Source organism: Cygnus olor, chromosome 1 (assembly GCF_009769625.2).
Source record: "Cygnus olor isolate bCygOlo1 chromosome 1, bCygOlo1.pri.v2, whole genome shotgun sequence".
Taxonomy (NCBI): domain Eukaryota; kingdom Metazoa; phylum Chordata; class Aves; order Anseriformes; family Anatidae; genus Cygnus; species Cygnus olor.
In genome coordinates this window covers 35607056-35633705 of record NC_049169.1, presented here as the reverse complement: position 1 = coordinate 35633705, position 26650 = coordinate 35607056, and the positions used below count along the sequence as shown (strand labels likewise).

General features: G+C 39.0%; 1 protein-coding gene across 1 annotated transcript in view; it reads right to left on the bottom strand.

The window, feature by feature from the left end:
• Positions 1 to 438: 438 nt before the first annotated feature.
• The window catches only part of MON2 (MON2 homolog, regulator of endosome-to-Golgi trafficking), an 86455-nt gene continuing 60243 nt past the window's right edge, over positions 439 to 26650 (bottom strand). The window contains 7 exon segments of the mRNA XM_040552175.1: positions 439 to 15002; positions 17439 to 17521; positions 18359 to 18383; positions 18386 to 18520; positions 18523 to 18564; positions 19430 to 19553; positions 20859 to 20919. Coding sequence (XP_040408109.1) covers positions 14839 to 15002; positions 17439 to 17521; positions 18359 to 18383; positions 18386 to 18520; positions 18523 to 18564; positions 19430 to 19553; positions 20859 to 20919 — 634 coding nt within the window. The 3' untranslated portion in view covers positions 439 to 14838.

The following is a 26650-nucleotide window of genomic DNA, read 5'->3' as shown; positions in this document are numbered from 1 at the left end:
GCAGCTTTTAAAAAGTTTAAGTTATAGCAGAGCTTGAATTACCAGATAACACATTGCACAGCATACAAATAAAGTATTATCAAATAAAATTTGTCAGCAAAAACAACATTCCCTACATTCTGCAGGGCACTTCACATTCAGCAGAGGTGGAAGAGCAACCTTTATATATGGTCTAAACCCATAAAGAGTTCTAATACTTCAAAAATGAGGCAAAGAAACTGAAATATCTGTAAGTTTACCCAACTCTTCCCAATATTATAAATACATTAGATCTGTGAATTAGAAGCAGTACTAAGGCACCAACTTATCTTAAAGTGTTTAGCTATAGCTTTAACTTTCACTATGCACTCAAAGGATTAACCATCACCTAATTGCACTCAGATCTTTTGATTACTGAAACGTTAACTCTCATATTTAAAAACGTAAGAGACAGTTATGCACATTTATTGTAAATGTTTTAATGCATTTCAAGTTTAAGCAAGTTTAATAAGTGGTCAACACACTAAGGTTCAATCAAAACGATACCCTTAGCCATCACTATAAACATACCAGCAATTTTAATTAATTCACAGTAGCAGGTTCATGGGTTTGCTTTTCACAATAAGTAAATCACAATACAGAAAAAAAAAGCATCTCAGAAGTTCACCTATAAAAATTGTTAGCTCCAAGCTGTACAATTAGTCAACACTAACAACTGCAGAACAACTATCTTTTCAATGTAAAGCGCTAATTTACATATTTTCACCTTCGCTAGACACTCAGAATTTTTACTATTCAAATAAGAGCATTTAAGATCACACATACAAGTTTTGCACATTCAGAACACAAAAAATACAAGTTAGTCATTGATCTCTTGTCTTCACGAAATAGGAAATCCACCTTTCAGTGGTGCCATGTGAATAATAACCATTAGAAAAAAAACGCAGACACCCGCTCTTCAGCTCAAATTCAAGTGCCCTCCGAACAGTGTGAAACTAATGGTTTTTCATCCAGCCTGCGAAAGAAACAATATCCTACTGACAGGGTCAAACCCCACGCGTCTCATGGCCAAGGCTAGGCTCCTGCAGGAGTAGGAGGAGAAGGAATTGTTGCCACCTCAGCAGCATGCAATCCCGGGAAAACAAAGGGGATTCCCATTGCCATTGTCTTCATCTGCAGCTGATCATCACCAGCACTAGCAAGGCAGTAGCTTGCGCAGTTATCTCCACAGCGGGCAATGTCACAACCCGACCAACAGCACAAACTACTACCTCAGCCAGGGCCCTGGTGCGCCCGGCCCCTCCTGAAACGGGGGAAAAGGAGCAGACAGACAACGCGTCTACGGCAAATGGAATTAGAGGGAAGAAACAGCAGAGAGATAAAAGGGCTCTGGGGTCTTTTGATGATCCTCTTGTCTCCTTTATCTGCTGCAGACATCAACCAGACTCCTCTCGCCTGACTGTGGAAAGCAAAGGGAAACCCCGCCCAGCTCCCTCCCCAGCTTTGCCCTTTTCCTTGCATGACCTGCAGCCGAGGCGGCGAGCGCTCCGTTTATCAGATACATTACAGACCCCAGCTGGTACAGTAAAGATCGCGTTTAGTTTCAAACAGCCACGGCTCCGCCAGCCTATAACAGATGGGAAAGGGAGGGGAGGGGAAGGGAAGGGAAAGGAAGGAGGGAGGAAAGGGGAGAGAGAAACGGGGGAAGGGGGTGAGGAGAGACACGGCAGGCAGGCAGCCACCACCCCGAGCCCCCTCAGCCCCCTTCAGCCCTCCTCGTCCGCCTCGCCCGGGACCGGGGCAGCCCCAGCAGCCCCCCCTTCCCTGCCCGCTGCCCTCACCGCCGCCCCGAGCCCCCCGTCCCCTCCCCGCGGCTCCCCCCCTCGATGGGGAGGAGGGCGCCGAGCCGCCGTGGCGCAGCCCGGGCAGGGGGGAGCCGCTCGCCTTGCCGAGGCCGCAGACGAAGCGGGGGAGGCCCCGCTCCCGCCGCGGCTCCGTCCCCGGCCGCCGCCGCTGCCGCCTGTGTCCGGCCGAGCCATGGAGATGGCTCAGGGCGGGGGGAGAGAGGGGCTCATCCGCCGCCCACGTGACTGGACGTGTCACTCACCCAGCCGGCGCCATCTTGAAGAGGGAGGGGGGGGACGCGCTGCCCCCGGCGGGTAGTCAAGATGGCGCGGACCGGCGAAAAGCGGGGGGGGGGGGGGTGCTATTCACAGAAGGGCGCTGCGCCGCGCCGCCGCAGCTCTGCCCCTTGCTTCCCGCCGGGCTGCGCGGGAGGGCGTTACGCTGGCGTGCGGGGGGTGGCGGGAGGGAGAGGCTCCCGCTCTCGATCCGGGGCTCCCCGCGAGAGGCGGGAAAAGCCGCGGGCGGGGCGGGAGGCGGCACCCGGCACCCCGCACCCCCACCCCGGGGCGGCCTCCCGGGGACGTCTGTGAGGAGAAGCAGCGAGCCCCCGGGCGGCACCTCGGCCCGTGCCGGTCCCCAGGCTGCCAGCCTTCAGGGTGGCGGGGGCAGCAGAAGAGTAAGTACCGATACACGAGAGGAAGGAGGCTGCCAGAGCCAAACCCACAGACGCAGTTCGGTTTGGGAAGATGGTGCTAGCATCAGTGATGCAGAATGTGGAAATAACCCAGCCTGCAGCCACAACCAAACGAAACACAATAGCCTCCGAGTTTCCAGAGCAAAACGACCTACAAATGGGTCCGAGAATAAAATCCATGCCTTCACTGACAACTCACAGCAACTTTGTAGTTGAGAAAGTCACACCAGAAAGCAGCCAAAACACTGCCCCCTTAAAGAAAGTGGAGAGCCAAAGATTAAAATACTTCATTATGATCCCGTAGTTGGCTGTTTTAAAGTTGCTACCTATATTAGGCAACAGGGTTTGTTACATCGATTGCTTGTTTAAAAGTCATTTAAACCAGTGACATGTTGTTGGAGATAACGGACCAGGAGTTTCTGGTATGTTTATAAAGTATGTAGGTTTCTGATACTGCAAAGTTGAAGAACACTACAGCTCCTGGTGCCTCCAGACCCCTTTCTCCCGACTCCTGTGTAAAGCCATGTGATGGTATTTCTCACGGGGACAGCAAGACTCAGTGATTCTGCTCTTCGGGGTCAGCTCAGAAGCAGCAAAGTATCACAAAGAAATGGCTGCACTAAGTAAATGCAGGCTCTGGTCCTACTCGGTTAAGTTTGTGAACAGATGAATAAACAATTCTGAAAAAGAAACAATCTAAAATTGGGAAAATATGTTTATTTAAAAAAAGGAGAAAAGCAAAGTTTGCTAGTTCCATGGCTTTTTTTCCCCCATCCAAAAATTCAGATAGATTTGTTTATACCAAGATTATATTTCAAAACTACTACTAGTGGGAAAAAATCCTATATACATAGTAAGAATATTTAGTTTTTAGTTAAGACCAGATTATTTTTTGGCTTTAAAAATAAATAAATAAACAATTTTCCTCTCCTTCCTGTTCTAAGGATATTTCAACTATATAATGTTAAGCAACTTTTCTAAAAGTCATGTCTTGGTGACTCCTTTTCCTGAATTAAGGTACCTTTTACATTCATTAATTAAACGAACTGAAATGAATTAAAATGAAACTAAAAGCTAATGGCAGATACTTAGCATAATTCATAAATTTAGAATACGTCAAACCAGAACAACTACACAGATATTTTCTTTTGGGATTTACATTTATCTGAAATCTACAAGTTATTAAAGTAGATGCTGGAAAGTAATGGGAAAGCAACTAAAAGGCTGGAACACATGCAAAGCTGCAGGTGGATGCGGGCACCAAGCAGCAAGCTGCCAGTCCCCGGCATTTGTGGGAGCCACGCGCCTCTGTGATACCCTCACACTGTCCCACACCCTGTAATGCAAAGCTCTGACAGATTTTGAGGGTTGATGCCCTCAGTTACTTTTAGTAAGTCAAGTCTTCTTTACTTTCAAAGAAGTCATGCTTCGTAGCAAATACTTTCTCATCTCCCTTAGAGGTGAGAAATTCAGATGCCAAAAATAAGCATTCAGGCACCAAGTTATATGTATCAGAAGTAACTGTAACCTTGTTGACCTGAAACTCGGTTGAAAGCAGCACTTAAATGTATTAAAAAAACAAAATCTCTGGTAAGGAGTGTGCAAAAATGTACCAGGACTTGAAATGTTCAGTTCAGTTTACTGAGCTCGTGACAACAACTTAATACTGTCATTTACTCATCCAAATTGTGGAACTTACAGAAAACCACAGCAGATCAGTAGCAAGGAGAGTTTAAGGTTGAGAAACGGCCACATTTTCTACACTAATAGTAACTGTAGAGCTCTTAATTCCTATCTGAGTATTTAGACTAATGCCATGACTACAGAGAATCCTACCCTGGCACACATAGAGGTTACAAGAAATGAGGGGGGGGGGGGGGGGGGGGGGGGGGGCAAAGAGCCAAACCTCGGAATAGGCCCTTGCAAAGGATGTGTTAAAACAAACAAACAAAGTGCTCTTAGCGTAGGTCAAAAAAACCTATAGCACCATCGACATGTTGCAGTAGGGAGGTCAGCTGCATTTACTTTGGCTACTATTTTTTAGTGAGATTCATCTTCCCTCTTTTGAGCTGCCTAAAGTAAACTGAAAAAAAAAATAAAAAATAACAAACCAACAAACAACCATAAAACAGCAGATGTCTAACCCTAAAGTAGTTGTCCTGTATTCCCATAGCATGTACCGGGACTTCTACATGATAACTTCTCTGGCCTCTTTTAGGATGGAATGGATGTCCTGATAGGACTAGCTATTTGTCTTCCCTGGTTGTAAATGAAAGCCAGGCTACTTAATTTTGGGGTGGAACTCAAACTTTTAGAAGATTAATCCAACTTGTATTTCTCAAAGCAAATACTCTAGATTGCCTCTCTGGTAAGAGTGTCTCCTGAGTTTGAATCTTTTCCACAAATAGTGAATGACCTGTTTTTAATAATGACGAATAAGCAGGGAACTATGTTTTTTACCTTATTTTGCATCTGTATTTGTCTTTCCTAAAAGTTTACTACTTCATTAGCAATTATTTAGATGTTGTTTTGCAATTAAATGTAGTATTTGCACTGAGATTGCCAATCTTTGTCTAATTAGGAAATGCATTTACACATTTAAAATTGAATAGCTTATTTAGTAGATTCTAAATGGTTACAATTTATTTTATCAGAAAATGGTTCTGAATACATCTTTCCTGATTATTTAACATTCATTAGTTTGCATTGAGCTCTATCTGGATGCAAAGTAGAATTATAGGGAGAATAGCATTCAAAATAATTATTTCTTAGACTGGTCTATTTTGAAGGTTTTGGATACATTCAGGAAACACACATTGTTACAAAGAAGACAGAACTAATTGTTTCTAGCTAGCACTGCATTCAGCTTTTAGACACAGTACATTTTCCCCTCACAAATCTATCCTATGCATGGAAGAGGAAAAAGCAAGCTTTCCACTTTTTTAACTCCTAATCTGTCTCCAAACTGGTTGTTTGAATTGAGCTGGATAAAGTGAAATTGAAACTGAAAGAAGAAGCTACTGCAAACATACCATGGTTTAGCTCTAAAAACTTGCTTCTTACTCTCTAAAGAGGCAGGGCTGCATACTAGATTCATCAATTCACTGTGTTCTCTTTAAGGCTTTGGCAACATGTAACTGCTTAAAATTTTAAGAGATTATAGTGCACACAGCTTTAACACGGGATGTCATATATTAAGGGAAAATACTTAATTTAAATCAGTCTTTTCTAAAATAACATTTATCTTTCCTCATTTGTTCTAGGAAGTACTGTCTGCAGACTCTAGGGCTCATTTTAGTGGTAAGGCAGTGCCATATTATGCTACAATGCCAAGCCCAGAGGCATGACCAGATATTCAGTACGTATAACTCTAAGTAATAGTTCTGATGTACTCCAGAAACCAGTTCTTTGTACATGCACATGCGAGTAGTACTACGTACATAATACTCCTAGTCCCCTTCCATGCTTCCTCATGAAAGACATTGATCAAAACCAGACTTCTCTCTGTGCTTTTTAAAGGCCCTTTCTTGGTAGCAATCCAGTTTTGGCTGCCATTTTTTGTGGGGCTTCTGAGTCCCTTCCCTGATAAGACCAGGCATCAGTCTGTGATGTGATGGGGGAAAGAAGTGGGAGTCCTCTGGTAAGAAAGCCAGAAAAATAAGCAATTTTCTGACAACTTTAATAGTTCCAAGTAAGAATAGTTAACATTAAAACAGCAGACAAGGCAATGTCAAGTTTCAACTTCCCAACAGTCTGTCATCCTCACCAGCCTCTGCAGTCTTGAAGCTGTGAACTTTGGAAATATTACTGGTCATGGCCAAGTCGCTTGGCTCATGGCAAGTCTAAAGCAGACATTCTGTACACAGAGAGCAGTAGTTGTCATTCCATCTTGCATACCAGGGTGTGCGAAAGCAAACAGGCATCTGACTTACAAGTGATTTCCTTTCTTACTTACCTATGGGCAATCCCTCCTGAAAAACTAAGGGGGAAAAACAAACAAACAACAAACCAACAACGACTCTCCTCAACAATCTTAAACTTCCAGGCACAGGCTGAGGCCTTTGAGTATGTTTCAACTATGGAGTATTTTTGATCAAGAATAAGATGGTAGGCATCCTTTCTGTGGGAACATGCTTCAGGTGAAAGAGGATTACAGTGTTGACAAATGAGATTCCTTAAGAAGTCATAAGGTGGGCAGCTGGACCACTGGTGGTAATAAACGTGTTGACATGAAAGCCTTATGATACCGAGTTTTTAAAAATTAGTTTATCTGAGAATTTTCCTAAATGTAGATAATAAAGGAAATTTGAGCAATGATCACTCATTTCTGGCTGCAGACAGCATAGCAAATACACTCGGATAGGCCCAAAACATGCAGGTATTATACTTTCTTTTTTTTTTCTTAATCAAATCTGTTTTCATAATCAAGACATAATGCTTAAATAAGAAACTCAGAAATAGAAGGATCAGTTCTTAGCATGTTACTGTCGAACTGATAGGACACAACAACTACTACATCCTGAATCAGAACACACAAAAAAATGAACGTGAATGGTAACTAATGCATTGTAGTTCTTCTATATGATGAACTCTACAATGCAACAAAGTAAAAACCCTGTTGGTAGTAGCACTCATGACTATTTTTATTTCAAGAATTCTTTCCTGTCTTTGATACATCTTAATTCTTTGAGACTTAACATACACCATTAAGTTGAAATAGTTTAAAACAGAGTGAGTAGGAGGTGAGCAGTATTTATTTGACAGAAAATAGAAAACTGCACATTTTCTAAATGAAGTTTTGACTAGATAGTGTAAATACAATTCACCATAATTGTATAGATTAAAAATTATAATATTAAATTATGGATTATTGCACAGAAATCAGCTGAGAAAGATTATAAAATGTTAATTGTTTAAAAAGATGTTTAGACTTGACTTATACTTCTATTAACAGACATTGCGCAAAACATGTTTCAGAGCTAGTTTTGATAGTGTTAATGACAGCTGTTGCACAGTAAGCATTTTTATACTGGAGCAATTTCCTAAGGAAACCAATCAAAACTATTTTGAAATTCAGCCTCTATTCAATAAAGGTGGCAAAATTAAATGGAAAAAACCTCACTGCTACTGAGTGCAGCATCTTACAGTCATCTGGATGAAGTACATCCTGTTGTTTGGGTGACATTTTTCCCAGTTGAGAAGTTGAGTTATAATCCTGTTTTCTAGCCTACTTGTAATACTAATTTTCATGCCAATTTCACCTTTTTTTGGTTGTGTTGAAAGACTTCCGTGTAATTCAAAATCCTACAGAGAATTTTTTGGACATCCTGCCTACCTCATTTTCTCTGTATTTTCAATTGAATAAAAACCTAAAGGCTGTAATACAACAAAGAAATGCTGAGTTCTAATGTATTTCATCCAAGAAATGAGTAGCCCTTGTCTGATACATATTCCAGCATTCAAGAAGGAAACACCACAACTCTAATATGCTTGTATTAATATGGCAAAACACACATTTATAACTGAACATACTTGTGAACCTAAGAGTATTTACTCCCCAAACGAAACCTATGTTTTACATGAACTCTTACAGTCATTTTATTGCACTTGCCCTGATATGAAAAATACTGTGTAGACCAATAGGTGTCCCTTGCTTCCAAAACTTATAACTGAAGGAAAGTGCACACCAGGAAAGTATTGTCAGAAAAATAAGGGCAGACAACCCAGGGGTAAGGAAAGAATACTGGTAGAACCTGATCGTTCTTCAATGCATGGTGTCTTAAAGTAACCAATCAGATGGCAAAATAGTAAGTGGTAATGCAGTAAAAGTTATCAATTTACTGTTTAGTCATTAAAGAGATCAAACAAATGTCCATGAACAGATCTCATTCTTTAAGCCAGTTGGTAACTAGTTGGGGAAGACAGGAAATAAAATGCTTCTTAGTGGTAAAAGCTTGCAATAGCTTGCATTGTGATACAGCAGGAATTGGATACGTTTTCTCTAAACAAACAAAAAAATACGCAACGTGGAACTCTAGCTTTAAAAAACTTAAGGAGAAAAGAGCAGCTATTTGGCTGGAATGAATTCCTGCTTATCTCACAGCTCATGCAGTCCTTCTGATCTGAATAGGTTAAAATGAACAAAACTGAAAGAAACACACCTTTTATACTGCCAGATTTGGAACAATTGAAAGTAGTCTCAAAATCCAGTGGAATAATACATATCCTTTGTCAACACATACAAACAGGTGACAATTCATATTTTAGTGTTTGTTTTTTTTTTTAATTATTTTTTCTGCATTGCTGACATAGGTGTCAAGCATGGAAAGTAACAAGTCCACTCGCTTCCCCATAATATTTGTCTCCCACTAGCTATCCAGTCGCACAGGCTAAATAACTGCTACAAGAGCCTTAGCTGCTTGTGTGAACCTAATCACTTGTGTGACCCAAATTCTAAACGAAATAGGAATTACAAAGAATTTACCTTGTCTATTCCACATGACTGCAAAGATTACTTTCAAAATGTTAGACATTAATATGTTTACTTCATTTACTCCTATATACTGCAATAATCACATACAGTACAATTCCAGAGTACTATTTGCAAGAAAAAAAATTAGAATTAGAATTTCCTGTAATGTTCCCTTATAGCTGTGTTTAGACAGACAATGTTAAAAAAAGGCTAAACACTACTCTACAGTGCCTGTTACAATTGCTTTAGGCTGAAGAAGAGAACAAATAGATGAACCCTGAGGAGAGTTGCTAGTTCACACTTTGTTACACTAAACAGGTCTCAATTCAATTTATCTGAATACCAGGGCATATATAGCAAACTATAAATATAGATCTTACTTCCCTTTGTCAGAGCAAGTGGAGAAAACGTCAAGAACACAGGAGAGAAAAAAAATTATGAGTAGAGTTACATGCAAAGGTACACAGAAGGATGCTTTATCTCACCTCCAATTTTAAATGATTCCAATTTTTTTTCTCGCATTATTGTGAAGTAAAAAAAACAAAACCACATCCAAGCAGGAAAATAAAAGATCATGGCAGCAGAACTCACTGCTATATGTAAGGACACAGCTGCAGTGTCCTAGTGTTGTCATCACATAATCTGAAATTAATTTCCAAGAACTATGGATATACTCCAAGTTACTGGAGTCTGAGGCTACACAATTGAGGAAATTCCAAAGAATTAGATGTGGCAGACTATGATCTTTTGACAACAGTCAGTGTTGATCATCTTTTTTTCCCCTTGTGAAGTCACACAGTAGAATCTCCACTGAATACAATGAAACATGAATTAAACCAACTTACTGCTTCTGAAGACAACCGTAAAATGCATTAATTTAGCACATTTTTAAAGCACAAAATATTACTGGAAGTTATCACCAACCTATGTTTTAAGAGGAAAATTTTTAACCAGTGCAAGAAATTCAACTGATACTTTCTATAATTTTGCTTTTCTCAGAGACACAAATATTTGTCAATTAATATTTGTTGATGGAACTGTATTTGTACGGATTGTAACCTACATCTGCCATTAGTTTGCATCCCAATTCGGATCCACAAAACCTGTACCATAGCTGCCTCATTTGTACCTTTCTGACACTTCGGAAACTTAAATACTCCAATCTAACATCCTTATAAGCAACCATAGCAGTATCTACAGTCAAAATGTGCACCGCTCACAGTGCACTGTGTGAGCACTTCCTTCTTTCACTTGGAGAGCCTCTCTTATGAGGATTCAACTGAAGGTTGCAAGAAGATGACTGCCCACAACAGGAAATAAATAGCAAGCTGCAAAATTTGATGTGAACAAACAGTAAAAGACACAGAAATGAGCTGTAAGGAACAGATAAGGAGGAAAACATGTTTTTTTTTGTTGTTTGCTTTGTTTTGTCCTTTCCAACAACAGCAGTATCCTGAACATCTAAACATTTTCTGTAAACTACATGCTGACTAGGACTGTGTTTGCCATGTGCAGAGATATACTGAGGAAAAAAAGTTTATCGATCTCACTAAAAGTATCTTGCCTGAAAAGTTCAAGGCCAGCTAGCGTGAAGGTTTGCCATTTGGCAAGAAGAAACAACCTAGGTGTTGGTGGGAAAAGAAAAAAAAGATATAATGATAAACTGTTGAAAGCATCTCAGATGCTTCCGCCTTGCAGGTGTAATTAATAGTGACCATGTATTTCATGTGGCTTAATGTCTTGTAACGTACCGGGAACAGTGGCAGATACACCAGATGGCTGTGCTGCCATCCAGAGGGGACCTGGACAGGCTGGAGAATAGGCTGATAGGAACCTCAAAGTTCAACAACGGAGAAGTGCCAAGTCCTGCACCTGGGGGAGGAACAACCTCAGGCATCAGTACATGCTGGGGGCCACTTGGCTGGGAAAGCGGCTCTGTAGAAAAGGACCTTGGAGTCCTGGTGGACAACCAAGTTGAACGTGAGCCAGCTGTGTGTCCTTGCACTAAGGAGGCTAATGGTGTTTCTGGGCTGCTCTCAGGCATTGCATTGCCAGCAGGGTTGAGAGGAGGTGATCCTTCTCCTATATTCATCGCTAGTGAGGCCACACCTGGAGTTATGCGTCCAGTTCTAGACTCCCCAGAATGAGACCAACAAAGGGCCACCAAGATGATCAAAGGCCTGGGAGCACCTCTCCTAGAGGAAGGGCTGAGGAGAGCTGGGACTGTTCAGCCTGGAGAAGAGAAAGCTCAGGGAAATCTATCAATGTACAATAATACCTGAAGGGAGGGTGCAAAGACAGAACCAGGCTCTTTTCAGTGGTGCCCAGTGCTAGGACAAGAGGGTAGTGGGCACAAACTGAAACAGAGGAGGTTCCATCTAACATCAGGAAGCACTTATTTACTGTGCAAGTAACTGAGCAACTGGCAAGGCTGTCCAGATAGGCTGTCCAGATAGGTTGTGGAATCTTCCTTCTTGCAGCTGTCTGGATGTGGTCCTGGGCAACCTGCTCGAGGTGTCCCTGCTTAAGCAGGTGGGTTGGACCAGATGGCCTCCAGAGGTCCCTTCCCACCTCATCCATTCTGTGATGTTGTGAACAAGACATTGATAGAGCCGGTAGGGAAGCAAGCAAATGTACAAGGGAACAAAATGGATGCCCTGGTAGATAAGCATGTCTGATGATAAGCAAATTAACTACTATATGTTACTTCTAAGAATATTTTTTCCATTAAAAATTCCCAGTTTGAGCCATCTATTCCTTTTTCTTAGAGCTACTTACGTCATCTTAAATCCCTGTGTACACCGAGGCATACCCTCAAATCCCTTGGCACCGAGACATACAAGTTTTCCCAAATAATCCAAAATTTTGATATGGACCTTGTAATAATGCAGAAGACCCTCACATTTTTTCTTTTGATTCCCAATATAAATCTTTGTTAAGGTTGGGGAGAGGAAGAAGAAAGCTGAAGAATGTCATTACATTCAGCAATTAACGTTTATCCCCTAGCTTCCAGCTGACATATTTCTGTACAATCAGCTGAGCCCCCTTTCTAGATGATTTCAGCAACGCAATCCAGACCCCAATTGTGAAAATGCCTGTTTGCTTTATTTCACATGCCTAGGCAAACCTACAGAATGGAGCACATGGGTTTACTTGATGGGCAGCATTAATTAAATTAATTAACAAGATTGTCTTGCTAGGAATGGATATAAAACTATGCAATTTAAATATTCAAAAATTCTGTTTGCATCAAAGAGGCCCTAAGAATATTTAGCCAAAAGTACAAATGGAAACAAGAATCTGATACTTCAAAGTTGGAGGAAATATTTTAGTGCTGGATAAGAAGGCAAAGCAACTAGAATAACTCTTATTCACAAACAAAATTAGTCAATTAAAAACGTATTTTCTAAACCAGGTATCTTTGCTTTCAGTTCTCAAACTAGTTATACAAAATAAAAAAAGCAGTTCGAGTATGGTCAGCCTCAACTTGTATGTCCAAAACATGCCTCAAATAGAATAAATATTTTCATGTGGTAATTAAGAGGAAAGGAAGTTTAGCTGATTGGTAGTTTATTTCAGTCTTTAGAAGATTAATATCCATGGGTGGTAAAGTACTCTATGCTTTAGAGCTGAGTAAGACTTACACACCCACGTACCCTCTTTTTAAAATATAGATAAAGGTGAAGACATGCTTCATTTAAGACAGAATGTATCTGTTATCACTGAAAAAAAAACAATTAGAAATTAACTGGAAACAAACTCATCCACAGTTTGGTCTGCATGCCTTTTGCCAGAATTTCTATCAGATAGATAGATTTTAAACCGAATTAAGCATGGGGTCAGGCAGGGGAAGGGTATTGTTTTCTTTAAGGACCCAACAGGCCTTGTCTTATCTTTCACTAAGTAGTAGAGGAGTTGCAAGGTTTTCAATTTCAGAGCATGATAACGTTATTATTTGTACCTGGGACCCAGGTCTGCAGTATACTGGAACTGCTTCTCCAAACAGGCTATTTTGATTTGAATTCTATTAATGGAAAGTGCTTGTTTCTTTAATGTAAAATGTGTGTTCTTTTAAAAACTATCCACACTCGAAGATTAAGTTCCATGCAATGTTGTCAAAGATATATGTGCAAGTTCTTGAAGCCTCTTTAATATCCTTTTTAAAAGGATCGTAAACTGGAGTCTTAGAGGAGCAAGCTCTTCAAAGCTGTGCTTGCGTAACATCATTTCACATGGGGTACTTCTAACCCTGACCAGTTCCTCACACCCTCACTTGAAGCTCCTACAAATTCTACATCTATTCACATGTACCAATTAATATCTCTTTAGTCAGCAAATAGTAAAGCAAACATATAATACCACTTCTTATGCATGATAATCACTTTTAATATCTACAAAAAACTTCAAGGAACAAAAACCTAAAGGTAAGCTCTGAAATCAATAGAAAGGCACCCGTCTTTTCTTTTTTCTCTCAAAACATTTGGCATTTGTGCTTTCACATCACAGCTTAAAAATGTGTATACAGGTGAAACATTGAGATAATAATTCATTAAATAAAAATTTAAATGCTGTGTTACAAACATTAAAAACAATACTATTAAAAGTGTTTTGTTTTAATTGTGTATTATGTGAAAGTGAAAGAAAATTCACATTTATTTAATGACAAACTTTACTGCACTTCTAAATGAGTAACTAACTTCAAAAATACACTTCTCATGGTTTTATATCAGACAGTATATAATTAAAAGGTTAGAACAATTTGGGTTTAAAAGACATTACAAAACAAAGCACTTAAAATTATTGAACAAAATATTACAGCCAAGTACTTTGGGTATTTGATATCACCCTTCTTGGGTCATGATTCAAAGACTATGATATCTGCAAGTAAGGTCAAAAAAGGCTAATGACCCCCGAGTATTTTTTTTTTTTTTTTAAAACAAGGCTGCAACTACAAAAATGGATAGATTTGAGTATAACAAACATCTTAAATATTTTATGAAGTGAGGTATGGTAGTGTTGAAGTGCTACAGTGGATTTCTGCATATTCGAACTTATTTCAGGTCAACTACTTTGAAGTTTGAGATCAGCAGGCTACTGACTGCTTGCTGCAATTTTGTCGTATGACCTCTTCATTTAGATGTTCAATGGCCACAGAGAAGATACATTCAATTAAGCAAAAACTAAGAACATGATCAGATATGAATGATCATATCTGGCAATTTAGAAGGCAAACTGTAAGTAAAAATGCAAGCATACAACTTATAATAAATACATTTTCAAGCATTAACATTATCAATATTTTAAAAAGAATTTAAATAATAAATGCAACTATTTTATACAGAACTGTACCATTTATTATACACACAAGTATATCAGTTCCCTTTGTTTACAAAGGCTGGTTACAGATATATGGAATGTTACAGTACCATCTTGCATAAAATTTTAGTACAATTCGTACTTCAAAAAAGGGTGCAAAACACCAGCCTAATAAATCTGACTGAATTGAAATATTTTTAATTACATCATTAACACATACACAACAAGCTGTACATAAGCCCACTTTTCAATCACCACTTCAAGATACTGTAGCAAGTACATTAGATTATAAATGATTCCAACTACTCTGTTAAATTTATTAAAGGTTTGCACTGCTACTCACTCTGGAACCTTTGAGATATAGGCTGTACTCATGAATTACTGAGCTCTTGTTAGTACAGTTAAAAGGCAGTCAACATTAGTTGCCAAGTACTAGCCACAAGAGACTTCCTCAGAGAAACTTCACTTGGGAACAAACATTTTTGGATACTTTTTTTCCTTCAAAATTAAAAAAAAAAAAAGTTTTATGGGGTCAAGACTCTCCATTCTGTACCTTGGATGCTGGTGGATGCATGAAGTCCTTAAAGGGAACAAGTGCCTCTTTCAGAGCAGAGCACACTTCCGAGGAGGAGCAGGTTATACATTCTACTAAAGTCGGGTACAAGGCAATAACTTGTGCCCATGTGTTAGCATCAACTGCAATGAAGAAAAGAACAGATTAGATCACTTCGTACCATCGGAGTTCCTACAATACATTTTTAGATACAAGTAAGTTAAGAACATGCTCAGATGCCTAAACACAGGTACCTAGTGCTATACAGACACTAAGACATCTCTACATGGTCCTCAGCCATGATGCAGGATTTACAGGAGAGCCATACTCTTGCAGCAGCAGCAGCTGCAAGCCAGATGGGATATCCATAAAACAGCACCATACACTTGTGTTTCGACACAATTCATTAACAATGTTTTCTGGATGAGGAATAACTGACAAATTGAAGATACTATTTTTGTTAAGTCCTTAACGCACATACATTTTCTGCCTGCTTTTCTCAGTTGTTGGTAGAAAGCTGAATTGGACACACTTCACTTTTGGAAATGTCATCAATGAGGCCTACTAATTTCAAAGCAATCCAGGCTACAAGAACTATAGAAAGCAGAGGAAGAAACACTGTACCAAGACACAGGAATATCCATGGTAAATTTCGTTAGTCCAACAAGTGAAATTAAACATTGTTAATGAATCTTATTTATTATATAATTTCCTCATTTGTCTCTGTTTTATCTTCATTTAAAGAGAGAACAAAACCCTGATTTCAGATAGCATTTTTATTACAGAAATAAAATGATTAAAAGCTAGGACAAGTGGGTGTAGAGTGATTCTCCAGTGGCCCTCTTATAAGAAAGTATGCCGCAGTTTTGGGACTCACTACCACATGCTGATCAATGTAGAATGTCTCTCATTGCAGGAAGAGGGATATGGGGAATAGTCCAGCTGAGCTGAATATTTTACCCCTCTAAACCAAAACCCCGCCAAAGTAGCACTTCAGCCCAAAAACTTTATGTTCTCTGGAGTAGTTCTATCACAGAATCACAGAATGGTTTGGGTTGCAAGGAACCTTAAAGCCCACCCAGTTCCACCCCTGCCATGGTCAAGGGACGCCTCCCACCAGACGAGGTTGCCCGAAGCCCCATCCAGCCTGGCCTTGAGCACCTCCAGGGAGGGGGTATCCACAGCTTCTCGACAACCTGTTCTGGTGCTTCACCACCCTCAGAATAAATCATTTCCTCCTTATATCTAATCTAAATCTTCCTTCTTTTAGTTTGAAGCCATTTCCTCTTTCCCTATCACTACACCCCCTGACAAAGAGTCCCTCCCCAGCTTTCCTTTTTCCTGCTTTTCCCTTTAGGTACAGGAAGGCCACTACAAGGTCTCCGTGGAGCCTTCTCTTCTCCAGGATGAACAACCCCAACTCCTTTGGCCTGTCTTCGTAGGAGAGGTGCTCCAGCCCTTTGATCATTGTCTGCCCTCAACCTTTTGCTGTCAGCCTGGGAAACAGCGCTATCAACGTGCCTGCTCATTGATGCTGCAAACGAGGTATCACATCTTTCAGAAAATCCACTCACCTAGGTTTTTCTGGAAAGGCTACTTTGTTTCAGGACTGACAAGGTTTTTTTCCCTTCCTCACAATATCAAAAAAAAAAAGGGGGGGGGGGTAGAGGGAAGCAATATATATGTTATTCTGTCAGAGCTGCGGAGTACAACACAGCTAGTTTAACAAAGAGACAGCACTAAGCAGTATGAGGATACTAATAATATTCCTCATAGGCATCTGTTAACAACTTGAATATCTGGAACTTCAGGAAAGGGGAAACAAACCCATGAGTACAACAGAAAGGTATCTATTTATCAGAAGTTGATTTAGTATCTCCAACTGAGTTTTCCGGTGGGCACTCTCCACACATACAGTAGGCGCAGCTGACAGGAGGACCAGGACACATTCACATAAGTGAAGTTCAGATCCCCCATTCTAATCAGTCCCTTAAATACATCTGTCAAACATTTACAACATCACTTAGCATCAATGAGCGAAGGCATGTTTCTCATTATGGGGGCAGGAGGTACTACAGCAGAAAGGGAAGGAAAGCAAGACTTCATGTTTAGGTATCTAACAGCCTGCCCATTCATTTTTCAGCTGTACACCCCTTTTACTGCAGAGTGCACCTATAGGAATGAGATCCACGGCAGCCTAAAGAGGTATCATGAGGGGAAAAAAAAAGAATGTACCAAAACTAACAAATATATTATATATTTAAGAATTATATTAACATTTTATGGAAGTTTTGTTTGTTTTTAAAAGACAGCAAGCTCTATCTAATAAAAGACATCTGAAATTGAAGTTTTCTATTTATTAAACATTTCTTAGAACTTTATACTGTTAGCTATAGTGGAAAAAAACCTTTTTGTCTACCTGCCACCTACATATACATAGAATTACACAATACTGAATCTTACAGAATACACTTTCCTTTCCAATTTGTATTAAAAGCACTACAGGAAGGAATAAATAAATCTTTGTGGCAGATACAATTTTATATTGTTTGGAACCAGGTTATTTAACAATAACTTACCATTTTCAGGCTGAGTTTTTTTAAGTGAATCTATGAGAGTACTGACAGCTTTTAAAACAAATATGATTTCTGTTACTTGTTGCCTACAAAGGGAAAAATGCAAACAGTCAACTACTTATTTTGTTTCAAGACTATAAAATTTTTATGAAAGTTACACAACATTAAAAAAATGTAATGAAAACAGCTGCCTAACAAGAAAAAAGGATATTAAGAGAATAAGGTTATCATTTGTCTTTAACTTTCCAATCGTCATAGCTGTTGCCAGCTAGGATGACTTTCAAGTTGATGTTTAGAAAGAGTAACTGCATACATATCTCAATCTGAAAATATTCGTGTACATGATTAACTGTAACATGGAAAGAATCAATCGCATCATTCATGATCAAAAGCTTCAAAAACATTTCAGCTGAAGTTAACTGAAATTTAAATAAGTTCCCATTTGAAAGAATTTCCTGGTACTTAGGGCAATTTTCTGTTTCAAGAAGAATTACTTGAGTAATGATTCACAATATTGCTATTTGGATATTTTGTCTTATTTTCAAGGAGACTCTCCACCTCTCAATTTAGAAACTATAAATAGTTCTGGTAGGAATAAAGGGAAATTAGATTTCAGAAATATCAGAGATATCAGAAACGTTGTTTCAGTAACTGAAAATATTTATTACTGAGTCATACCCCTATCTTCTCTGTAACAGCACCGAGCATGACCATTGTTTTTAAAGCTTTTTCCAGTCAACAGAATTTCGGTATCAACATTTCTTTGTAGTATTTCTCACATATTTCTTAGGCTTTAAATTTCACACAGACCTAGAACACCCACACCCCAAACACACACGCATGACTGAGACATATTTTGAGTGCAGCCTTTTTCGCATAAAGTACTGGGAATACCCTTCATTTCCTAAAGACATTGAACATACCGTGGAAGAGGACATTTGCCACTCATCTCTCATCTTCTATGTAGCGATGCAATACATCCTGTGACCTTTTCAAGAGCACAGAAAGTGCCATTCTAGAGATGTAGCCTTCCTGAGGAGTTGTGACTTTATTACTGAATGAAAACTGGAGCAGTGTTTCAAAAACACCTTAGAGAACTCCTCTCTCATTCGAATATCTATTTCTGCTTCTGTCAAAGTAAAACATATTTAATTGTATAGTGTGCATGCCGATACCCTAAATGATGCATTTCAATCCGTTAATAATATTTTGCAAAAAGATTATCACTCCTGTAGTACTAAAGATACTAAGATTAACGGTGATATCAACATATATTAAGAACACATTCTGAGAAAAAGTGACGGTGCAATATTCACAACAGTTCAAGAAATAGAAGAATATTCAATACATTCAGCAACATGTCACCTACTTAACACTGCTTTAATAACAAAATACATTCAAGCAAATTTATTTATTTTTAAAAAAAGGTAATGGCAACCCCAGTTCCACATCACCAGTACTAATATCTGGTACTGTACGATCCAATTGTTTTTCTCTGTAATGCTTTACGTCATTTTAACTTTCAAAAATACATATATAAATATATAAATGTTTTTTTTCTTAAAGGCAAAGAGAGTATCTGGTTAGGTACACTATATAGTTATGTTACGGTCATTTAATTTTTAAGAACTGGGTATCATGTCTGTCTTACAATTGCCTGAAATTACTGTCAACAATTGCAGCTGGCATAACAGAAAATGAATTACGCAGAAAGTTCAGAAAAGACTATAAAAAAAAACCACAAGTACAATATTATACATGATACTGACCAAACAGTAAGGAAATAATTTTAGAAAATTGCAAGGAATGTTCTGCAACTTCCATGAGACAAAATATAGTTTATAAAAACAGGCTGCATATTAAATTGTCTATAGCACATACATGTCATGGAATTTCAAGTCTTTATTAGAATAAGTACTGCCAACATTTTTGTTACTTTCTAGTAGACTATTTCAACATCATTTTCTATATCTTTTGTCATTCAGCTACCATACCTGTAAATGAGGATGACTGAGAGTGTATCGAGCCTTTATTGAGCATAGTCATTATTTGACCAACAAATTCCTTAGGAATAAAATTAGCATACGGTAGTATCTCTGTGCTAATAAGCTGAACCACCTAAAATAAATTAAATAAATTTATATTGGTTTTCTGAATATTAAAGTTGTAATTTTAGTAGAAGGCAAAAGAAACAGTAAACAAAAGAGACATGCCTAATGTAATTTCACAAAATATTCCAATGATAGGTTTTATAATTTATAAATACATCTAAAAATTGTGGATGTGTGTAACAGATTAAACTCAGACTAATAAACTTTATTTTTCTCCTACTTCTGAGTTTCTGAAGCAGTTATCATTCAGATTTCCACTGACATTTCAAGTATATTCTTCAAGTACATTCTTTACAGTTTTGAAAAGAGATGATCTGATGTTAGAAATCTCCCTCTCCCTCCACCCAATTCAATATCCTCACTATGACATTAGCACATATATCACATGCTTACAATGTGACATCAGTGAAACAGAACATGTGAGTTATTATCTAAACAAGCTTAAAAGCAAGGCACGTTAACTGAAATGCTGTTATCTTTGGTCTCGATGCTCACACACAGGAACAAAGTGGGTTTACATCTCTGTAAGTTAATGTATTAGATTTTAGAGTTCTGCCCGCTGCAGACAGAATTCTTCGTACTTTTTATCCAGAAATCTTCACATCCTATCTGCCGTTCTGGAGAGATGACAGGAGATCAAACCCACAGATACTGCCATGCCTTCTCTGCAACTCCCTTTCCTCTGTAAACCATCCCTGATCTAACACATCTGTTTGTCCTGGAGTAAAGGAGGACCAGTCTCTCTTCACTCCCAGTATTATCTTCTTAATTTTCTTCAGTGTTATCCAATCAAGCATGATATCCTTTACGATTGCAGTGGTCTCTGTACTGCACAAACAAGACATCATTTCTCCATTTATGCACAAGCTTTTTAGTATTGAGAACACATCTGGACGGCAACAGTGAATGCCACCCCTCAACACAGAAAGCATTCACTTTAGGTTCAATCATCAGCTTCCTTTGGTTTACAATTACCTGTGTAATTGCTTGGCAATAACATTATAAGTAAGAATCAGATAATGGGTCAGAGAAAGAAAGACACTCTGTTTTTCTGGTTTTTCCACTCAATGCTGTTTTGAACTCAAGCGGACAAGAAGTTTTTGGTATGAAGCTTTCTATCCTTTGCAAAACCCTGAAGCAGCCAAATTCTGAGCCTCTGAATTTCTTGTCTCATTTTCAAATGGAAAAAAAAAATCTCAAAAAATAATGAACTGGAAACTTTTCCAAAAATTATTTAGGAACTAAATGCTACCTGTCAATGTCACTACCTTGTATGTTCGACAGTATAATACAGTTGCTATAGTCTCCTTACCTCAACATCAATACTCTCATTCTTCTGAAATTCTTGGATTGAGAGATTATCAGGAGGTGTACTAAAAAAAAAAACATACTACATTATACTTTTAAATTCACAGAATGTGTAGGGAGTTAAGCAAGGGAAAATGCAGTACATTTAAAGTTATTACATGCAGCAAGTTGGTACTGTTATATGATAATGATTAACATTTCAGAATAAAATCTAAATAATCTAATAATAAATAATCCAATAATCTAATAAAATGTAATAATGCTAAAAATGGTTCTAAGGGAAACAGCAGCAAGCACTAAATTGAAGAGTTACAGCTGATGGACCTGTTTAAGGACTTGCAACACCAACACCATTTTTCACACGAATGTCAAAATAATCTCTTTTGTCTTATATGTGCAAAAGTCGTAATAATTGTTTAGATGCATCTGTGAAAGTATCATTTAGGCACCACAGCTCATTATTTTTTAGTTTTTCCTCTCACTATGCAGGATTATGAGAGATTTTTGATTTTCAGCAGTTATTTGAAAAAGAACTAATTTTACATTTTCTTTTGTGTTAATGAAACACCCTTTTCATTAACAGGATTTTTTTTTTTCTTGATAACTGATACTTATTCTCATAATCAATTTTAGGAAGAGAGAAACCCATTTTACAGAGAAAATTTTGAAGAATTTCAGAACTTTCTGCAATTCTTCCATTTTATATAAAATCTATTTACTGATAAAATGTCCAGAAGTAATTCAACCAGGAATATTACTCCATACTTTACAAGATCCTACGTTAATCCACCCGTTAAGTGGATTCAAATTCTCTTTCCTTTGCTGGACTACGCCACCGTTGAGTTACTGGGCCAAGCTCCTCAGCAGGACAGAAAGAGTAAGGGCTTCCTACTAAGCAATCGACTATTTCTGCTGATGTGCCTTCATCAGTCTTTTAGTTTGGATCCCACATGGGATTTTCAAGTTAATCTTTCAGACATCCCTGTTTACAAACTTAGGTTCTCAGAGCGCACTGAACTGGATTCTTTTTTGATGAAACCAAACCAAAAGACTACAGCTCTAAGCTCTAGAAGACATTTGCATGACAGGAAGCCAGACTAGAGCCACTCCAAAATAAAGCACATAAAGTGAGCGCTCTGTGGGTAACAGGTCCTCATCAACCCTAATGATTTTACGATTCTATCATGAGCTGTTTTGCTTTACAGACCTGCTCCTACTGCACTTTACTGTCTTTACTAATACAAATTAATTACTTTAAATATAATTTCGGCTGACAAGTAAGGCACTGAAGGCAGAGAACTAAGCAGCAGGTTCAGAGAAAAAAAGATTAACAAAATAAAAATCAAAGGAGGTACTTCACATGACAGACAAACTCTGAAAGACGTTGTTTGTAATCCTGTATCATGGGATTTGTCTGCTAAAATCTACACAGACTCAAAATAGCCAAATTATTAAAAGAAAAACCAATTAAGAGCCAATGACAACCTGTGGTACAGGAACTTTCTGAGCTACAGAAACTAGGAGGTTGAAGGAGCTCATGAAAACGTCGCTCTGTGGTCACCTTGTACTCTTCAGTAGATAGCCCAGTAATCCCTCCAAAACAACATACAGGTCTAGATACCTGTCTGTTCTGACCTAGGTATGCTGCTCTCATTTTTCTGACATAGAGCAGAAGTCAAAATCTTCACACTATGTCCCTTTGAAATTTAAAGACAATTGCAAAACTCACTGGACTGTGGGTTCAGTGTCCCTGTAGCATCTGACCTGCCTGGAAGGTAACTTTCTTCAAGCTAATGGAATGACTCACAGCATTAGCAACAAAAATCAGAGACGAGGAGCTATAAAAATTCAATATAATTCCACAGATTAAATTATCTCCTTTTCCCATAATTTGACTTTTTTTTTTTTTTTAAATAACATTTTAAAATCTTCAAGCTGAGCAAGAGCTTGGAAACTTGACCACTTGAAAGGAACTGTTAGAAATACTGGAATTAAGATTGCCTGTGGTACTTCAACTTGCTACTGTAGCATATGTTTGCACGTTACAATGCATCTTAAATTAGATGATGCCTTATTTTCTCTAGAGAAACCATCTGATTAAGTACACAGGATGGTCACTACTGAAAAGGAAGGGAAATGAGATGGCCAATCTGCCACATTCCCTGCCTGATTTACTGCAGCACACAGGCAGGTGCAAGGAAAACAGAGCCCTGGACTGAACAAAGAACCGAGCTGGCCTGCGCGCTGAGGAAGCAGTCAAGTATGGCAGCGGCGAGCAGACCAGCATCCTTTGGCTCGTTTCCAAACTCCCTCTGCAAACCCCCTTTTCTTCCTCTACCCCCATTTTTGAGTTTTTCCTCCACCCCCACACCCTCCCCAGGAAAGAGCAGACGGGTGCAGCGGGTACTTTGGAGGTAGGTCTTTTTTTGTTGTTCACTGGCAAGGCAGCTGCTAAATATACGACCATGGACCTGTGCCAGCCTTTTTTTCAAGGGGGTACTCATCTGGGCCTGTCTTCTCTATCCCAGTCTCATTTTCATGAAAGGCTGGAATCTTCTAAGTTTCATTTAAATCCAGTTAATTTGGATAACAGTTTTTTTTTTTTTTTTTTTATTTTTCCCTCCCAGTGCTCTTACATGATGCTGACCAAGTCAAATAAGAGATTTTTGCAAAGTAGGTTTGTTTTTGTTTTTTTTTTTTTTGTCTCCTGGGTGCTTAGCATGAGACACCTGGAGTCCAACCTGCACACCTACAGCTAATGTTCAGTTCTGACGATTATGACAATATCTATCAATGTTCCTGCTTGAAAATAAAGATACCTCCTTGCCTCAAAGGGGTTTTATGTAGATAACTTCACCACTACCTGTGAAATATTCAAGTGTTATGTGTATGACCAGAGACACACAGGAAAAAAAAAAAAGTAATATTTGTTATCGGTTTGTGTATTAGGCTGTCAGCAAGTTGGAGTTACATGTTGAAAGCAAAGAATAAAATATTAAGTAGCTGTTCAGTCTGTACCTTTTGTAACATAAAAAGTTAACTGTGAACCCTTTAAATAGTAATACAAACTATTATGATGTTCATACACTTACGCAGGTCATGTTGAATTACATGGAAAGCTTTCATTCTGACACTTCCTAATTTATGAATTACTGACCTTCTGAGCTGAGGTTTATTTAAGGACGTTTTATGATCTTTCTACCCAGTCATCCATATCTGACCTACCATATATGCCACAAATTATTCCATACTTTTGTTCAAGTAGGAAATTACTCCTAAGTAAAACTACTCTAAACCAAAACCCTGCCAAAGTAGCACTTCAGCTGCCTTCGGGGTATGCCCAAACACTTTACGTTCCCTGGCGTAGTTCTATAACAGACTCACAGAATGGTTTGGGTTGGAAGGGCCCTTAAAGCCCACCCAGCTCCACCCCCCTGCCATGGGCAGGGACACCTCCCACCAGACCAGGTTGCCCAAAGCCCCATCTGGCCTGGCCTTGAGCACCTCCAGGGACGGGGCACCCACAGCTGCTCTGGGCAGCCTGTGCCAGGGCCTCACCACCCTCTGAGTAAAGAATTTCCTCCTTATATCTAACCTAAACTACCCACTCTTGTTTAAAGCCATTCCCCCTTGTCCTATCACTCCACTCCCTGACAAAGAGTCCCTCCCCAGCTTCCCTGTGGGCCCCCTTTAGGTAAGGTGTCCATATGAAACATCTATCTAGGGGAAAAAGCTTTGCTTGTCTGATGCAATACAGCCAAACCGTACGGGAAGGGTCAAGATAGCGGAGATCAGAGGCAGTGCAATGCACACATGGCTCTGTGCATTTTTCCCAGGTAAAGAGCTCCCACAGCTGCTGCCCACTGTCTAGGGAGGGCTTTAAAACCTAACAACAAAGAGCTAACAGGCACTGAGAGTCCTGCTGTGCACAGCACTCTGCTCTCAAGAATCTTTTGGAAAGTATTGATTTAATTCCCTCATGTGAGCACATACTTCTGCTCTAGTAAATTATATATATGCACGTTTGTGAATTTATTTTATATATGGCTTGACATGCTTCCATGAAAGCCTCTGGGAAAGAAGTATGATATGAAATAATAAACAGACCAGCCTCTTACTAGAAGACAATTTTGTGTAAATTAAGTTACATGAAATGTATTAATTTTAAATGTCACTTTGATTTATAAAAAAAATCAAGATTATTGAGCCTCCTCAGCTGCAGCTTGCTTAAAGGAAAAAACAACACCAGCAAAACCAACAACAACGAACAAACAAAATAAAAAGCTGGAGCTTGTTGCTTGGAAGCTGTTAATTCTCTATGACGGTAACATTTTCCTTTTCATTTACCTGGGCTCTTTGGCTATATCGCTTATAATTGCTTGATGTACAAAGCTGCAAAGACCATTTCTGCTGCCTTTGTACTTGCCAAACATCAATGTGCATCTCCTCTCACTCAGCCCCACTGCTGGCTGAAAACCAGCTCCTGTCCAAAGGCCATGCAGAGGAGGCTCACTATTTAACAGAGAGGTTCAGAGATTTTTAAGGGTTCTTACCACAGTGACTCTTGCCTAACCAATACCAACTCCATTTCACAGGTAGGAGCGATATTAGGAGATTTACAGATGTGATTTCTAGGACCACAGTGATTAGAAGATTAGATTGGAATAAAGTTTAAGATCTTGTTAGAAACATCAGTGAAATAGAAATAGTTCTCTCTCTCCACACTAGGAAAATTTTGGGTTCCTCAGCCAGGTAGACTTGGAAGATGAGCATAGAAAAATGAGACAGTATACACTGGGATATTTTAATGAACAAAGCTAGAGGGAAAAATCAGTCAAATCTGTTTTGCAGTGTTGCTGTTAGGACTGAATACAGAAACATTTCCAAGGTTTACAGAGATGCAGGCACGTCATATTTAGAACCATCCCAGCAGCATGAAGTCAGCTCTGAAGAACAAGGGTCCGAAGGCCAGGTACAGAAGGAAGATGTTTACCTAGTTTTGAACGAAGCCTGGACAGAAAACAGCATGTAACATGTACAATGCTAAATAGTGGAAAGTACAGAGTATGGGAAGGTGTACAGGAGTCAAGGAAGGGAAGAAAAATAAGTTTATTTTTGACAAAACGTTTCAGTTTCCTTGAAGCTGAGAGCTTGGCAAAAGTTATAGAACGGTGACAAAGTCAATTTTCAGTTCTAACTGTATTCAGGTCATTATTAAAAGGGGTGACAGGAGAAACTAGACGTTAGATAATAGTGAAAATCCAAATAATGCAATAATGTCTCACTGATAGCCTTCTGGGTATCTCTGAATTGCAACTTCCAAATGCTTGGAGCTCCAGAACCTCCTCAGTCCATGTCGGTCTTCAGCAAAGCCGTCAGATTTGTACAGTTCTACACTTGACTTAATAAAGACCTCGTCTTGCATGACCTATTTGCACATTGGAAAGCTACTGCAACTGTGAGTCTGTAAACTATAGTTATGGTCACCAGATCACTAAAACTAAGTCAAATGAACAAGTCACTAATCTAACTGAGAGCACAGGGTGTGTTGTGGCTTGGTTAAATCACTTCTGGGGATACAGACAAAAATCTAGGTACTACCAAAGTTTCAAAAACTACAATTATTAATATAAATAAAACAGTGAGTACACTAAAGAACAGCCTTTATACCACCTGGCTGACCTAAAATGAAGGACCAACATGGACAGTTTTTAGCAAGTACTTTTCCACTGCTTTTGCTGTAATCTGAAGGTTGGCGTGTACCTCAACTCAATAATTAAATTTTGGCTGTTACTT